Source organism: Ictalurus punctatus, chromosome 24, assembly GCF_001660625.3.
Source record: "Ictalurus punctatus breed USDA103 chromosome 24, Coco_2.0, whole genome shotgun sequence".
NCBI classification, from domain to species: Eukaryota; Metazoa; Chordata; class Actinopteri; order Siluriformes; family Ictaluridae; genus Ictalurus; species Ictalurus punctatus.
The window spans coordinates 18,088,422-18,106,500 of NC_030439.2; the positions used below are offsets into that span (position 1 = coordinate 18,088,422).

The window sequence follows — 18,079 nt, forward strand, 5'->3', positions numbered from 1 at the left end:
GGATGATTAAAGCTTTCTGTCTCACTATGTATGCATAGGTCAGGACTGCTCTCTGATCGATGCCTGCGCCACAAGCCCATGTGCTAACGGTGCCCGCTGCACCAACTGGAATAACCACTACAACTGTTCGTGCCCACCCGGCTTCCAGGGCAAGAACTGCCGGAACGACATCGACGAGTGCCGCAAGCCGGGAAAGTGCCTGAACGGAGGCATGTGTGTGAACACACATGGCTCGTTTCTCTGCGAGTGTCTTCCTGGCTACAGCGGGCGCACGTGTGAGGTGCTTACTCAGCCCTGCGCGCCATCTCAGTGCCTCAACGGGGGGACCTGCCATCAAACTGGGGACCACACTTATGAATGCGCTTGCCTGCCAGGTACATACAAATGAACACGCATATACACTCCCATGACCGCATTCCCACACTCATGAACATCCTTAGCCTCTGGGCTCCCGTGACGATTTTCCCAAACATTGCCGCTGCTATAGGACGCGTATGGGTCAAATGTCTTCCTCATATAAATAGCTTTGAGAAAGGAGCGAGGGAGAGAAGAAAGTAGGGGGTGGGCGGTGTGAGGAGAAGCAAGGCTGCTTGACATCAGGGAGGAATTTAGTTTATGGCCCTCTTGCGATCCCTCTAGGGAGCAGGCAGGAAATGGCCCTTGCCAGAGAGGAAGTCATTGAAAATGTGAGCGAATCTAAAACAAGCAAATTTAGCAGGGAGGGTGGCCCTCGCTCGGGCCAGCCTGATGCTACTGTGGGAACTGCCAGGAGAGAGTGTAAACACTCCAACACCCACTAGACCTTTTAATGTCCTGGCTAGTCATCGTTGTAGAGTCTGAGTGAGTCAGAGTTATAAGGTGTGACCTATTGGAGGGCAAAATGTCACATATATCACATCACGGTACTCGAAGACTGCTTACATTTTGAAGTAGTGATGATTTACACACGATTGTAGAAGGTTGCACCACAGCCAGTAAGAATTTAAGGATCTGTTCTATAGTACAGTATAGAAGTGGCATATGTCTTTATTTTGTACGGAGCGTTTATCAATAGACATTTTCACAAAGCAACTTTACAGAAGTCCCTAATGAGCCGGCCAGAGGCAACAGTGGGAAAGGAAAAGGATTCCTGAGACGGCATGAGGAAGAAAGCGTGAGAGAAACCAGACTCAAAAGGAAACCTGTTCTCTTTTGAGTGACACCTAATAATAGGATTACAAATGATTACTCTTCTACTACTGTATACTATAACGTCAAACAGTACTAAGTGTGTTGAGAGGATCGTTATCCCAGATCCATGGGACCCATAATACGTGACATAACTATGAAATTTGCAGAAAGGCCGTAATATAGGTCTGGAAGGAGAGAAAAGAAAACATTCAGTACAAAATTATATATTAACATTCAATCAGCTACATGTTCTTGTGAGTACCAGTACCAGAGAGTCAGTACTAATGTATTGTGGTATAATGTATTACAGTATTGCTGTTTTATCATGTCGTATCTCTCTTACTGATCTGGAATTGTTTATGGCTTCTAGGATTCAGTGGCCTTAACTGTGAGGTCAATGTGGATGACTGTCCTGGCCACAAGTGCATGAATGGTGGGATTTGTGTAGATGGAGTCAACACCTACAACTGCCAGTGCCCACCTGAGTGGACAGGTATTTGACTTTGTACGCACAGTAAGACCTGTGTATACCAGATTTGGGATCTTTTCCCAGGTGTGATAACCCTGTGTGTTTGCGCCGTCAGGTCAGTACTGTGCCGAGGACGTAAACGAGTGCTTGATGCAGCCGAACGCCTGCCACAACGGTGGCACGTGCTTCAACACCAATGGCGGCCACACGTGTGTGTGCGTGAACGGATGGACCGGCAACGACTGCAGCGAGAACATCGACGACTGCGCCACTGCCGTGTGCTTTAATGGAGCTACATGTCATGACCGTGTGGCGTCTTTCTTCTGCGAGTGTCCAGTGGGCAAAACTGGTATGGTTCCCTACACGCACAGTCCATTGTACCCCTCATTTCACTGCTTTGGTTCTGAACTATTCTGATTTCTGACTGCAGGTCTGCTGTGCCACCTGGATGATGCCTGCGTCAGTAACCCCTGCAACGAAGGTGCCGTGTGCGACACCAACCCTCTGAACGGCCGTGCCATCTGCACATGCCCGGCCGGCTTTGTCGGTGGAGCGTGTAACCAGGACATGGATGAGTGTTCCATCGGTACGTTTACCCTCACTCTACCACTATTCAATTCGGTGCGCTTTATTCGCATGACAAACAATGACACATTTTGTAAACGAAAGAAAAGGATGCAGCGTTCTAGTTTCTAGTGCATTCTAGTTGAATTAGTCATTTCACGGTTCAAAATTTTCATGTGCAGTACGAAAATATCATGTAGTACCGGGGAACCGTTTAACTGCAGAGCCTGCAGAGCTACCCTGCTAAGTTAGGTACTCTTCCTTGGATTTCTTGAAATGAAAATGGAAACTATATTTTCAGGTGCCAACCCATGCGAGCACTTTGGAAAGTGTGTGAATACAGAGGGATCGTTCCAGTGCCAGTGTGGCCGTGGCTACACCGGCCCTCGCTGTGAGATTGACATCAACGAGTGTCTGTCCATGCCCTGCCAGAATGACGCCACCTGCCTCGACCGCATCGGACAGTTCTCCTGTATCTGCATGCCCGGTATGCCCAGAGACTTCGCGTCACATGCTCCAGAGCAGGCTTGATGTTGCACTATCACAACACTGTACAATCAGCAGTCACCAGAGTCATGAAGGAGCAACGAGTAATGCTTAGCATGTATTACATAATAACCTCTTTTGGAAAGTGAGTCGTGGGGGCTCTTGACCGTACGTTCGAGCCGTAACGGCATGTAAAAATCATGGGATAACAGACTGACACTCTTGCTTCCAACACACACGACTGCAGACCCACACACTCTTAAAGTCCCATGCCCAGCCATTACGTTCATCCTGTGGTCTTTAGGAATATACAAATGAGGGCTGGGAGTGTGAGGTCTATAGGGCTAGTGGAGTCGAGCGGGGGAGGAGAGTGTGCTGCATGATAATGAGCAGTGGAGTGGTGGGAATGAACGGCAACAATAGGGCTTCTCTGTGCTACTCTCCGTGCCCCTCGTGCACACAGAGAGAGAGCAAACTTTTTCCCATCGCTTTTTCCCCCAACCCCCACCTCCTACCCACTCTCCCAAAAAAAAAAAAAAAACTCCTTTCATTTCCACAGACACCTCTTGCTCTCCTGCGTCCTCATCGTCAGCTGGTTCTGATTCTGTGCTCTGGCTACTGGGTTCTCCGTCGTCCATGTTTGTAAAAGACAACACGGCTAATGGCTAACGGCATGATGATGATAACCAGGTGACATGCCTTCCGAACCTCTTCGCACCGCTTATGACCTGCTTCAGCTTCCACAGTCCATAATCTTTATGGAGGCCTATGCAGGTCATAGACGTTGTAAAGTGGGTCGGTTCACTAGAGAAGCTTTGTACTTTGTGTACAGCCATCACTCATAACCCTTAAAACCTCATTTTAAGTGTAGGAGAAGGCCAGAATAATCATGAGATGGGGTGGTCAGAAGGCTCCTGAGGGTCTGGATGTGGATGTTGTTTAAAAACCCAGAAATTATGGCGGTGTGGGTAATGAGGTTTTTCTGTCTCTGTTTTGGTCAGGCTACGCTGGAACACACTGCGAGGTAGATATAGACGAGTGCGAGAGCAATCCCTGCGTAAACGACGGCATCTGCAGAGACCTGGTCAACGGTTTCACCTGCAAATGCCAGCCAGGTAAGAGCACACCCTTTTCCCAAAGTGCCACTTGTGGAATGTATAAGTCGATTAATATTAGACTGATGGAGCGTCTTGAGCCGGCCTGATGGTGCTCTGCGTAATTACTCATAAGAGCGAGGCCTTCAGGGGCAGCAGGACTGCGTGCCGGAACAAAGGCACCATTGTGCCCCCCTCCTCCCTCCTCTGCCCCCACTCATCTATAGGACAGAAGAAGGGGATGGCAGTCTCTCCTCCTCTCTCTCTCTCTCTCTCTCTCTCTCTATGGTTTTTTAGAGGATAAGAGGGGGAACAGCAGTCCTGCTAATGAGATTCTTTTCCAGGTCCGCAATTTACATCTGGGGCAGACAACCCCCCCGTTGCACCCCCCATCTAGCTATTGAGTCGGTGGAGTTTGTGTGAGTACTGGGTTAGGACGTGGAGGGGGGGTGGGGTGGGGGGGTGTTTCTGGCGCATGAAGAAAACAATTTTAGTGACCCAACCCGCACCCTCCCTTTTTTCTAACCTCCTGCCCTAAGCATCAGCACAGATCCCATCAAAACACTGTTAATCAACACGGGTGCATTCTGCAGATGCAAAAATGGACATTTCCATGGGGCCCCAGCCTATAGGTTGCACTTACTCACCCCACGCATGTTTTCCCAGCCTATGAATGCCACCAAGTGATTAAAGCTCAGTGCATATCCATAGCCACACCATTCTTAGGAACAGCAAAGTGATTACTGCAACACTATGAGCCCACTGCAAACAGTGTTCTAGCTGGCATCTTTATTAGTATATGGCTGTGCATAAATTCCACCTATTTAAATTGAGTTACTTTTGATGTGAGAGCAGAAAGAGAACAAAAGCAGGTGGATTTGGTGTCCTGTCTTGTGCTAACATCGTAAAAACAGCACCGTGTGTGTCGTCTCCAGGCAATCGAGATTTGTCTAGGCATCTGGATCAGTACCAGAATCTGTGTAAAGGTTATAGCGGAACAAAAACGTTTTCTGTAAAGTATGGGGCGAAATAGAAAGGGCATATCGTGAATTAAATAACAAGAAAATAATTACTAGAATGAAACTGACATTGTCCTTGTTTTATTTGATGCTCTGAAACCAGATGTAGAAACTTAGCTAAAAATTGCTGGGAAAACACTAATAATTAGAGAGAGTTCCTTTACTTTTCAGACGTGGTTTAGTGAAATAGATGTGTCCTGCATTTAGAGCATATCTACTGTCTTTGTTTAAAAAAAAAAAATTGTATTGACCATCCTGCACTTTGCCCTACTATCTGTTTACTGTTATCTGCATATTGAAAACAAAATGAAATTCTGAACTGTGTTCTTCAGTTCCCGTGTGAAGGATTTTGAGAGTTTGGGATTGTAAATTTGACCCCCTAAAGATGGGGAAATTCACATCTCGGTTTTGGACAGCTACTTGTCCAGACTCTTAACCAAACCCACACTTTGTTAACTACAAAACATTTCAGAGCCACAGCCTGTGATTTACGCATTGTCCAAGCAGTCGAGACCTAGGCCAGGCACCTCTGCCCTCTGTAGCCGAGCGTAGCGTGTACACTTGTCCTCCTCTGCCTCACTGTGACCTCTGACCTCTGTGTTTGCCTGTCCCAGGCTTCACTGGCACCATGTGCCAGATCGACATTGACGAGTGTGCCAGCACACCTTGCCAGAACGGAGCCAAGTGCATCGACAGGCCCAACGGTTACGAGTGCCGCTGTGCTGAAGGTAAGTGTGTGTGTGTGTGTGTGTGTCTGTGTGCTGAGCGTGGACATATACTTGAGAATATCAGTGTTGATATTGGTTCCATGCACCTGTGGCTGGCAATGATATTGAGTCTGATCTCAAGGTCAGACATTATGCACCCATGATCGGACCGACAGCAGGCTCTTAATCCCGCTCATCCCCCCGCTGCACCCTGGGATCACAGGGTCACTCAGGGCCAGCAGCTGCTGAGGATGGGGGGTTACACACGGCCTTCACCTCGACATCTGTTCATCTGCACCCTACAATAACATAGCGACACAGTGCCGTATGGCACGGCCCAAACGCTCAGGACCGTCTGAAGGAATGTGGGGTCTGGATTTCCTACATACACCATATCCTCAATGAGGTCATGTGGGAATTTGTCCAGTACAGGGATGTCCGAACCAATTTCCGTGGATGAGATCTAGTCAGATATTTTACCTTTGGTCACGTAAATCTGTCTAAACACAGGATTCTTAAACTGTTCAAACCAGCTGAACTTGTAGCTTGATGTAGAAAAGGATGTGCAAATAAACGCATGGTCACTATATAATGCTGTAATTTTCACATAGTTTGTTTAAATTATGCATAAATATTTTCAACTTGGTTAATTACGTAAAAACGATTTATGTGTAGTAGGCCAATATGTATATCCACTGCGTTGTACCTTACATAGTGAGCATACTGAAAAGGAAGTCATATAGGTTGTAGGCTAAGAGCCTAAATATACTTATAATATTGCGCAAGGAAGCGACAGTTTTAATTTACGACTTAAATGCAGTGTAATACTACTGCTAATGTTTGTTCAGTCGGAAAACGAAATATTTTTATTTAATTAAACCGCAAAAGCATCATTTTTTTTCGTTAACTCGTTGAATTACTTTGTTATTACATCACCACAACACTGTTTTAGATGTTCACCTGTAAACACATTTTATATATTCTTATATATTAATTCGAACACATTATAAATTAAACCGTATGTATGTTGTCTAAGCGTAGCAGCTGCTTGGTATTCTGCTGGCTCGTGTTCCTGTTCTGGGCCGTCCCGTTTTGCAGGGGTGCGAGGTATTGTCGTTGTGCTCTTCGGTACAAAAGCAGTTCTGTGAAGCCTGTGAAAGCCTCGCGCTCTCTCTCTCTCTCATTCTGTCGCTCTGTCTCTCACCCTTGGCTCCTTGCTCTTGCCGCTGCCTGACAACCTGTTGGCATGGAAACCACAGGAACCCGGGCGCCGCACTGTAGGACCTTTCACCAGACAGAGTTAGAGAGAAAGAAAAAAGGAAACGGGGGAAAGTAGAAAGGAACTTTGCAGAGAGAGAGAAAAAAGGCAGGGGGGCGGGGGATACAGAGAATGAGGAAAAAGATTGGAAGTTTTTGGAGTTAAAAAAAAAAAAAAAGAATCTGGGAAAGAAGTAAAGGGGCGAGTGAAAGAAAGGAAGTCTTCACACTGTAGACCAAACTGTGAATAGCAACCACTGAATCGCTGAGGCAGTGCATGAAAACGCAGTACTACAGCAAGAAAAAGGGGAGACCAGAGCCTAAGACATCTAGTCCCATAGAAACGCTGGAGATGAGGTCACGTCTGAGTCGCCTCAGCCAGTCACCACAGATCTCAGAGGAAATCCACCCTGACGCACAGCCACAAAGCCCTGAAACAGCCAGAAACGGCTGGAGTGCAAATCTGATAGGCTACCTCAAAGACGGACATATCATACGTTAGCCATTTTTATTAGCGAGCAACTGAATGCTCTGCAGTGTTTCCCCAGTCTCTTGTTTCGGTTGGCAAGATATTCCTGAAATATACAGTACGTGACAGTATATTTTAGCCAGCTTGGCTAAATGAATGCATGTTTGTGTCTTTTAACTTCCTGTGCTAAGAAAAGAAAAATCTGTTTAGATTCTAGCCGTTTCTTGATAGCTAGCAAGGACAATAAAATGACGTTATGTAAGCTAGCTAGCAAAACAAATGGACTTAGCAGGATTTAACTGAATAAACTAGCTAGCTAGCTTGCAACATTACCTAGCGTATAGCGATAGTAGGTAATATAATTGTAGCCAAATGAATCAGTGACAAGCTAGTTAGCTAGTTAAATGCAGTAATGAAAACTGATGATAATATACAGTAATTATAATTTATAATGTATAATTACTGAATATTATCGTCGGTTTTCATAACTGGTGACAGAATATTTCACCGACTTTTTCTTTTTGGTAGATCTGTGCTGTCTTGAAAGCTGACAAGGAAAATAAGATGGCATTGTGCAAGCTAGCTAGAAAAAAATGGACCTAGCATGATTCGATTTTTTTTTTTAATGGTAGCTAGCACGTCTAAAATATGGTAGCTAAAACAACGTAGCTCAAATAAATGTATGAACTAGTTAGCTAGTTAAATACATTAATACAGACTGATGTTAATAAAAATTATACTTATAGGCATTTGTCTGTATTAAAAAAAAAACATCTAACTGGCTAGCAACATTAACTATAAGGCTATAAAAGTAGCTAATATAATTGTACGATGAGCTATTTAAATGCAGTAATACAGAACGCTGTTATCATTTATTCGACTAAATGGATTAATGCCTTTAACTAAGCTAGCTAGCTGTTCGTTTTAACTAGCATGTCCGTGCTCTGTAGACTGACTGCTCAAAATGTCTCTCCAGGGTTCGAGGGTAGACTCTGTGAAAGCAACATCGATAACTGCCAGCCCGACCCGTGCCACCACGGCACCTGCATAGACGGCATCGCCAGCTACACCTGTAACTGCGTGCCAGGCTACACGGGCTACCGGTGTGAGAACCAACTCAATGAGTGCCATAGTAACCCCTGTCAAAACGGCGGCAAGTGCGTGGACCTGGTCAACAAATACATCTGCCAGTGCCAGCACGGGACCTCAGGTAGGGGAAAGCACTTAAAGCTGAAGTGTATATGGAAAATACATTCTGATTTCTGATTGGCTAGGAGACAGCATTGAAAAAGTCATGCGTTTTACCTGTAGACAACCTTGAATAAAATATTCGGTTTTGAGTAAGCAAACACCGTGTTTTTAAAATCCTCAGCCCGTGGTTTTAGAAAGCTGGCACCTGCCAGTGTCCCTATATCTGAAAATAACACGGCATGTCATAGTCATAGTGTCTTTCACCCTCTCCTACTCGGGACAGTTCCGTGGGTGTTATCGCTTACTTATCAGCTCTAATCAGTCTTTTTTTTTTTACTGCAGCTATCTGTCTTGTAAACAGTATCATTGCATAATAATATTTGCATACAGGCACCAATTGTGAAATCAACTTTGATGACTGCGCCAGCGGCCCATGTGACTACGGCATCTGCAAGGACGGTATAAACCGTTACGACTGTGTGTGCAAACCTGGCTTCACTGGTAAGCCATCGATTCTCATCAAAGAAACAAATCTACAAAGGTTTTTTACTCTGTTACGACTCTCGTCACAAATGAGAAATATGAGGCCTCTTTCTGTTTCCCCCCCTTCAGGTCCAAAGTGTAACGTGGAGGTGGACGAGTGCTCGTCGAACCCGTGTCGTAACGGAGGCACCTGCGTGGACGAGGAGAACGGGTTCCACTGTCTTTGTCCTGCCGGCTTTCATGAGCCTTACTGCTACTCTCATGTGGACGTGTGCAGCAACAGCCCGTGCGTGCATGGAAACTGCAGAGAAGATCCCAACGGGTACCACCCAGCCTATATTTATATGACTTACCTTTGCATACTACTACTCTCTTTTTTTTTCGGTACTGCTTGTCAGCTTGTTCGTTTTCAATTTATTTGCCGATTTGTTAGAATTGCCTTGCAAACCCTGTATCAGTGCCTCATACAATTTAACAATGACTTCATGCGAACATGTTGCTAGAGTAAACGTGACTCCAAGTGTCGCTTGTGTCCTGCAGGTATCGCTGTGATTGTGAGCCTGGATGGACAGGAAAGAACTGTGATCTGGATCGTAACGACTGTGTGCCCAGCCCGTGTCAGAACGCCGGCACCTGCATTGACCAGCTCAACGGTTTCACCTGTAAATGTCATCAGGGCTTCAGAGGTGAGCGCGTGAACGTGCGTCTATTAAAGTCGACAGGAAACGGAAATCATAATGCCCGTTTTCTTCGCGAGGCAGCTAGATTTTGGATTTGACTGCATTGAGAAAAAAACAATTATTACATGATATTATTTTTCCCTATTTGTGCATGCATGATGACATTTTAAAGCTTGCAGAAGTTTATTCTGGAACATTTTTTTTTGAAGGAGTATTTCCTTTGACGTAATAGTGTATTAAATAGTTCAGTCTTTCCAAGAAAACTTAGTCTCTGAACTCAGACAGCCTGCTTTGTGAATACAAAAGGCCCCTAGGATCCCGTGTGAATCCTATTAGCGCAGAGGGATTAAAATGTCTGCTTGTGACTGCACTGAAGAGCTGTGCTATATCGCCTCCTGCTGGACAGTTCGGCGAACTGCATGTGGATGTGAATTTTATAACAACCTCCCTTGTACTTATCCTTCATAGGTAATCTGTGTCAGGAAAACATAAACGAGTGTGCGTCCAGCCCCTGTCTGAATCACGGAACCTGTGTGGACGGCGTGGCGAGTTTCACCTGTCGGTGCGAGCCACCCTACAGCGGACCCACTTGTGCCGAGGAGCCGTGCGAGCCCAACCCGTGTGCCAACAACGCTGCATGCATTCACTCCCTCGACTACCTGGGCTTCAAGTGCACCTGCCCACCCGGATGGCAAGGTGAGTCTGATGAGCAATTATCATGTCGTAGAGTTTCCCTCCCGCAGGAAGTTTGCTCATTTGCGTCTTGCCTCCACAGGCCAGCTGTGTAACGTTGACGTGAACGAGTGCAGCTCTAACCCATGCAAGAACCGTGGCACCTGTACCAACACGCTCGGAGGATACGTGTGCTCCTGCCGCAACGGCTACACGGGACCTAACTGCGAAACCGACATCAACGACTGTCTCCCGAGTGAGTCATCGATACCTGCAGGGTATCTCTGGGAGTGTTCTTAACACAGATTAGCTTAGCTTAGCTGCTTGATCACACCTGAGTCATGAGTTTCGGAGGAAAGCAAGGAAGGTTTAAGTGTGCTCAGATTTGGTTTCGAGACACTGCTGTTAGTTACTAAGCATTTTTGCTCTGGAAATTCATAAAAAAAAAGTACTGTTTGAATAGGAGCACACTCAGCATGCGTGAGATTATTCATCATTACAGTACACAGGTGTGTTGAGCAGACTGTGAATACGAGGCCACAGGACAGTCAATATGGTCACAGCAGCAGCTGATTTCTTTCTGTCCATCCATCCATCCATCCGTCCGCAGATCCATGTCTCAGCGGAGGCTCCTGCACGGACGGCATTAACACCTTCTACTGCACCTGCCTGCCCGGCTTCACGGGGCCACGGTGCGCCATCGAGGTAAACGAGTGCCAGAGCTCTCCCTGCAAGAACGGAGGCACTTGCACCGACTATGTCAACAGCTACACCTGCGCCTGCAAGCCGGGTTTCACCGGCCTCCACTGCGAGACCAACATACCCGAATGCACCGAGAGGTGGGAGGAGCTTAACATAACATAAGCCTTTTAATAGTTTACATCGGAGGTTCTCAACCTTTTGTAACCAAAGCCCCCACAAGCCTCCCCTATCATGTAGCACACCCCCCCCCCCATATATGCTATATTTTTATTTTATATATATATATATATATATATATATATATATATATATATATATATATATATATATATATATATACATATATATATATATATATATATATATACGTGTGTGTGTGTGTGTATATATGTATGTATATATATATATAACTTTTCATAACTTTTATGATTTAAAAAAAAAAACTTTTATGACTTTTATAAAACTACATAACGGACAGGTATGGAACTCGAATGATCAAAAATGTTTCTGAACACTATAACTAGTTTGAACTATGCTGTAATAAAGTGGACTATTTTACATGTTAAACATGCTGCATTCCATTCGTCTTGCTTTCTAAAAACATTCGCATACGCATGATTGGGACGAAGGGTAAATTGGGACGAAGGGCGCGTCTCGTTATCCATGACATCGTTAACTCTCCGGCTCTCGGCCCCTCACTGAACAGAGACACAGAGAGAGGTGAGAGTGCAGCGGGAAAGCAAGACCTCGCGCTTGCAGGACAGTACTGGCGACATTTGGAAAGTCGCTAAGTTTTGTCCAAAAAGTCGCTAGATTTGTCGCCCCCCTGGTTGAGAACCACTGGTTTACATGAAGCGCAAGTTACCCACTGTAGATTTGAAATCTCATGAATACAGGAAGGAAGGAAAGAAGGAAGGAAGGAAGGAAGGCAAGACATGTGACTGACCTGCTCTGGTTCATGTGTGTCCTGCAGTTCTTGCTTTAACGGTGGAACGTGTGTGGACAAGATCAACGGCTTCTCCTGCACATGCCGCTCGGGGTTCACCGGCGACCACTGCCAGTATGAGGTGAACGAATGCGACTCGCAGCCCTGCCTCAACGGAGGAGCGTGTCACGATGGCGTGAAGACGTTCCGCTGCTCCTGCTCCAAAGGATACACCGGCAACCGGTGTCAGGTACGCACACTGCAATCCTACTGCAGAACAGATCATTTAGCTTTTTTTTGCGGTACCCGTTTGTTAAAGATGTTTTGACGGTTGCTGCGCAGATGCCCGTGGACTGGTGTAGGCGCTCGAACCCGTGCCAGAACGGTGGCCGGTGCAGACCCAAGGATGGCTCGTTCACCTGCGACTGTGTGGGAAGCTGGTCCGGACGCTACTGTGACGTCCCGGGAGTTTCCTGCGAGGTGGCGGCTTTCCAGAGAGGTATAAGTGAACGCACGTGTCTTGTCGCCGTTACTTCGACGTGTCCGTGTCGTTCGCTGCTAATCTCTGCATTCCCGTTTTTTCTCTGCATTCTGCGCTGCAGGTCTTCAGACGGACGAGCTTTGCGATCACGGCGGTCACTGTGTTAACGCAGGGAGCACACACTACTGCAAGTGTCCGACTGATTACACGGGCAGCTACTGCGAGAGTCAGGTAGACCACTGTGAGGACAAACCCTGCCTCAATGGTGCCACCTGCAGGGGCTACGTCGGAGGATACACGTGTGACGTGAGTGGCTTGATCAAATGGTCTAACTGTCTAGTTTGCGCCACACTAACTAGCTCGCTAGCAATTCATTCGGATGTTCGGCTAGCAAAGCACGTTCCCGGTGTATGAAGCTTTACGTGTGCGTTGGAGTTAACACTGCTAAACCTGTCATCTTTTTCATATTCGGTATGTCGATTCGGTTTATCTGTTCGCTCACTCGCTACGTTGGCCCATGTCAGTGTTTGCCAGGGTACGATGGACAGAACTGCGAGAGGGAGATCAACGAGTGCCGGTCTCACCCGTGTCAGAACGGAGGAACCTGCATCGACCTGGTGGGCCACTACATCTGCTCCTGCCCTCCTGGCACACGGGGTAGGTCTAATCCTGCTTGTTTCACGTCAGCATCAGTTAGCGCTCCAGTGCGCACGCTAACGTTACATCCTCTACCCAGGCGTCCTGTGCGAGATAAACGAGGACGACTGTGCCACGCCTACATGGTCCCGTGGCACCCCGAAGTGCCAGAACAACGGCACCTGTGTAGACCGGGTGGGTGGATACCGCTGTAACTGTCCTCCTGGGTTCACCGGAGAGCGATGTGAGGGAGACATCAACGAGTGCCGCTCGAACCCCTGCAACCCGGCCAACAGCCTCGACTGCATCCAGCTGCCGAATGATTACCAGTGCGTCTGCAAGCCCGGATTCACAGGTGAGACGGGACGCGATCGGTCTTGTGGATGGGTGTGTTAGTTAGTTAAATCTTTAATAAGTATGGTTGTGCTTGTATGTGGCAGGTCAAGGATGTCAGAACAGGTTCGGCGTGTGCGATTTGCAGCCTTGCAAGAACGGCGGCGTGTGCTCGGTGTCCAGCGGCTCTCCGGTAGGATACAGTTGCACCTGTCAGTTGGTGAGCATCCGTCCTCGACCTCTTCCTCTTCCTCTTCCTAGTCGTTATTCGAATAAATCTTTGAACGCTGTTTCTCCGTTTCAGGGCTACACCGGATTGAACTGCGAACGCAGCATGTCCTGCCGCGAGCTATCTTGCTATAACGGCGGTAGCTGTACGCTGACACCGCGTGGCGCACGCTGCTCGTGCCCACAAGGCTACGTGGGCACACAGTGCCAGGAGCGTGCTAACGAGAGCTGCTTGTCCAAGCCGTGTCGGAACGGTGGCGTGTGCAGAGAGGAGGTTTCCTTCCCCTTCTTCAGCTGCCAGTGTCTGCCAGGTTGGCGGGGTAAACGCTGTGAGCAGGAGTCTCGAATGTCGGTGCCCGTCTGCCCGGTGCCCGACTGCCACGGCAAGGCCAACGACGGCGTCTGTGACAAGGAGTGCAACTCGTTCGCTTGCCACTGGGACGGAGGAGACTGCTCGCTGGCTGTAAACCCGTGGGCACACTGCGTTGACCCGCACTGCTGGCGCGTCTTCAACAACAGCCAGTGTGACGAAACGTGCAACACGGCCGAATGCCTGTACGATAACTTCGACTGCAGGATCAAGGAGAAAGTCTGCAAGTAAGAGTCTGGAGTCCTCTGTATCAGTCATTCACACATGCGGGCGATCTGTGGACTCTCAACGGGCCGTGAAGCACAGCCGGGGAGTCTGGGATTTTTATTTACAACCGTGGACCGTAGCAACCCACCATAATTAAAGTTATTTATTATCCAGTTATTATAATTATTCGCTTATTTAACTGGTCTCTTCAATGGAGTTGGTTTAATCCAAACCTCAATAACTCAAAAACAATTCAGCCTACAAATAATGTCTTGGACCCGATGTGTTCCATCCTTGGGAAGTTTAGGAATGGAAAGATTTATGGTTCCAAAAATAGACGAGATATTATTGTACGTGATATTTAAATAATGTCCATGAAATAAATCGTGGGATTTATTTATTTATTTATTTGGATATCGCCCGTAATGCTGTCCCTTTAAACTATGATTCTAAAAGGCTTGTAATCTTTCTCGTGTCTCGCCCCAGTCCCATCTACGAGACGTACTGCATGGACCACTACGCCGACGGCCGCTGCGATCAGGGCTGTAATAACGAAGAGTGCGGCTGGGACGGTTTGGATTGCGCTAGAACTGTTCCGGAAGATTTGGCAAAAGGTGTGCTGGTGATCGTGGTGCTCCTGCCGCCCGACGAGCTGCTCCGCACGGGCACGGCTTTCCTGCAGAAGCTCAGCAGCATCCTGCGCACGTCCCTCCGCTTCCGACTCGACCACAACGGCGATGCGATGATCAAGCCTTACACCCGGCGCGAGGCGCGGCTCAAGCGCGAACTCCAGCCCCATAACGAGGTCATCGGGTGAGTGCTTTAGCGCAAAAGACACACACGCTTTCACTGTTTCTTGTTCAACTTTTGCACTAATGACACGTGTTTGGTTTTTTCGGTGCAGATCGATCGTGTACTTGGAGATCGATAACCGGCTGTGCTCCCAGGACTCGGATAATTGTTTCCCCACGGCTGAAAGTGCAGCAGATTACCTGGGAGCTCTTTCTGCTCGGGAAATGCTCGGGAAATTCCCTTATCCGCTCAAAGAAGTCCGCAGTGAGTACTGTTTTTATTTTTTGTTTTGTTTTTATGGCGATAAATTAACGAGCTGTGAATTTATTCACTGTTACAAGTTCTTAACGGTCAAACCATGATCCCTGAACTGCCCTTCAGGTGAGCAGATACATGACTCGAACGAGGTGCCTCAATGGGGAAAGCTGCTTCTGGTTGGCGTCGCAGTGCTCTTCCTGATGGTCATCATGGTGGTGGGAATGCTGATTGCCAGGCGCAAACGTGAACACAGCACGCTCTGGTTCCCCGAAGGCTTCTTCCTTAAGAAGGACACCAGCAGTAACAAGAACCGCAGAGAACCTGTGGGACAGGACGCTCTGGGCATGAAGTGAGTGCTTTATTACACTCTTAATAGCGTTGATATTAAACATTTATTAGACAGGGGTTAATACGGTCTGCTTTGTCGTTCAGGCACATGCCAAAGACGGTGGAAGAGTCCTTACTGGGAGACCACAGTGACCAGTGGATAGACGCAGACTGCCCCGAGGCCAAGAGACTGAAGGTGAGTTCTTGTTTTCTACCACAGTGAGAGAAAATACACCTTGTCACGTGTAGTACAGTGTTCCCAATAATCACAAACGCAGACACCTTCGTGTGAGTACTCTTCGAAATATAATTCTATTTAGACATTTAAAGACATCGGGAAAAAAAGGAAGTCCCGAATCAGATGTTTAGGATCCAGTGTTTTGCATGTCATCCAGATGACGTAACATAAATCTGTCAAGTCCTGTGTTTTCTAAACGCATTTTAGATAGGTAGAGAGTAGGAAATGGGTTCGGAATAAAGGCATGCAAACTAATCACATTCTCGCTTTTTATTTTATTTTATTTTATTTATTTATTACATATTTTTAAGAATATAAAAAATAAACAAAGTACGCGTCCTAAAAAACACATTACATATTAGCAGTTATATGTAAACGTTATTGTAAATAACGTTTTATTAGCCACATTTGCGCCGCTTTGAAAGGATTTAATAATAATAATAATAATTTTAAAAAATACACACACACACACACATACATATATGTATATGTGTGTGTGTGTGTGTGTGTGTGTGTATGTATATGTATATGTATATATATATATATATATATATATTATTAAGTCATACATACATATATATGTGTATATGTGTGTGTGTGTATATATATATATATATATATATATATATATATATATATATATATATATATATATATATATATATATATATATAATCCTGAGTGAGGATTCCATTTTCAAAGTAATCACACCAGGAACAGAAAACATTGTTGGGAATGAACAATTAATAGCATTAATAACACTTCAAAAAGAAACTAACATGACACACAGATACTGTCTATATCGTACAGAGACAGAGGTGATGGCAGAAACTACATCTATATGAAACTGCTGATGAGAAGCAGGAACTAAGATTTCCCTAAAATGAGGTCGTGTACGTGTGTGTGTGTGTGTGTGTGCGCGCCACAGGTGGAGGAGCCGAGTATTCTGTCAGACAGCGAGGACGCTGTGGACAGCAGGCAGTGGACGCAGCACCACCTGGCGGCCGCAGACATCCGCATGCCACCGTCCATGGCCCTCACACCTCCGCAGGGCGAATTCGACGGCGACTGCATGGACGTCAACGTGCGAGGACCAGGTACGGCAGTAATGCACGGTTCATCGGGGAATGACTGTTTGCAGCCGCTATGATGTAACTGATAACTGGAAGTAGCTTGTATCGTGGACGTTCCACGGAGTTCAACGTAACGATAATGTTAATAATGAATGTCCTGAAATAAATAACTGACCCGTGTGTGTGTGTGTGTGTGTGTTTCTGTAGATGGATTCACTCCACTGATGCTGGCTTCATTCTGCGGTGGAGGACTCGAGCAGGAAGTGGCTGAGGAGGATGACTCTGAGGAGTCTTCGGCTAACATCATATCAGACCTTATTTACCAGGGGGCGTCACTGGGTGCCCAGACCGACCGGACCGGAGAAACAGCTCTTCACTTGGCCGCCCGCTACGCTCGCGCCGACGCTGCCAAACGCCTGCTGGACGCCGGAGCTGACGCCAACGCGCAGGACAACACAGGCCGCACACCTCTACACGCTGCCGTGGCTGCCGATGCTCAGGGTGTCTTCCAGGTAGAGCGGATTGCTAGTGAAGTGTTGCCTTCTGTATTGTGTTTAGATGTGGGTTAGGGGTGAAGCACGGAAAGGACGGGCTGACTTTTGATTCGTCAAAACACGGAATATACCTTTAATGCACGATTATCTTTATGTAAAGGCATCAACTAAAAAGCTCCGTGTTTAATCAGGAAATCAGTATCTGTGCACGTATGAGATCCTTCACTAGAGTCTACAGAAGGCCCGTCTCATATACGTGACAAATACGGTGTTCGTAAAGCACCTCCCCTTTTCTTCTCAGATTCTGATCAGGACACGGGCGACAGATTTGGACGCACGCATGTACGACGGCTCCACAGCTCTTATCCTGGCTGCTCGGTTGGCGGTGGAGGGCATGGTGGAGGAGCTCATCACCTGCCACGCTGATGTTAACGCTGTTGACGAGATCGGTATGTGCACTTACACTCTTACATGTCTGTCCCTTTTTTTCCCCCTCATTTGCAATACTGTCATTCTTTTATGCATTGCATATTCAATACAGTAATGTAAAGGTATGTTAAGGTGTGTTTTACAGCATCAGCATGTGTAGGATGTTCACGTTTGTGTCCTCATCTAGGTAAATCTGCACTGCACTGGGCTGCAGCTGTGAATAATGTTGAAGCCACCATCGCCTTGTTGAAGAACGGAGCCAATAAAGACATGCAAGACCTTAAGGTAGAGAAGTCCGCTGATCCGTTCAGCAGCAATTAGTTTG

General features: G+C 46.8%; 1 protein-coding gene across 2 annotated transcripts in view; it reads left to right on the plus strand.

Moving 5' to 3' along the window:
* Positions 1-18,079, plus strand: part of notch3 (notch receptor 3) — a 37,040-nt gene that overhangs the window by 14,949 nt on the left and 4,012 nt on the right. For both annotated transcript variants that reach the window (XM_053675442.1, XM_017454356.3), the window contains exons 4-32: positions 39-374; positions 1,541-1,663; positions 1,755-1,988; positions 2,070-2,225; positions 2,505-2,690; positions 3,691-3,804; positions 5,417-5,530; positions 8,212-8,445; positions 8,817-8,927; positions 9,039-9,231; positions 9,450-9,595; positions 10,058-10,285; positions 10,365-10,517; positions 10,872-11,100; positions 11,937-12,138; positions 12,231-12,387; positions 12,491-12,675; positions 12,894-13,026; positions 13,106-13,360; positions 13,446-13,558; positions 13,643-14,163; positions 14,630-14,956; positions 15,048-15,199; positions 15,317-15,542; positions 15,626-15,716; positions 16,687-16,855; positions 17,039-17,343; positions 17,627-17,774; positions 17,942-18,039. In XM_053675442.1, the coding sequence (XP_053531417.1) occupies positions 39-374; positions 1,541-1,663; positions 1,755-1,988; positions 2,070-2,225; positions 2,505-2,690; positions 3,691-3,804; positions 5,417-5,530; positions 8,212-8,445; positions 8,817-8,927; positions 9,039-9,231; positions 9,450-9,595; positions 10,058-10,285; positions 10,365-10,517; positions 10,872-11,100; positions 11,937-12,138; positions 12,231-12,387; positions 12,491-12,675; positions 12,894-13,026; positions 13,106-13,360; positions 13,446-13,558; positions 13,643-14,163; positions 14,630-14,956; positions 15,048-15,199; positions 15,317-15,542; positions 15,626-15,716; positions 16,687-16,855; positions 17,039-17,343; positions 17,627-17,774; positions 17,942-18,039 (5,639 nt within the window). The remainder of the gene's footprint in view (positions 1-38; positions 375-1,540; positions 1,664-1,754; positions 1,989-2,069; positions 2,226-2,504; positions 2,691-3,690; positions 3,805-5,416; positions 5,531-8,211; positions 8,446-8,816; positions 8,928-9,038; positions 9,232-9,449; positions 9,596-10,057; positions 10,286-10,364; positions 10,518-10,871; positions 11,101-11,936; positions 12,139-12,230; positions 12,388-12,490; positions 12,676-12,893; positions 13,027-13,105; positions 13,361-13,445; positions 13,559-13,642; positions 14,164-14,629; positions 14,957-15,047; positions 15,200-15,316; positions 15,543-15,625; positions 15,717-16,686; positions 16,856-17,038; positions 17,344-17,626; positions 17,775-17,941; positions 18,040-18,079) is intronic.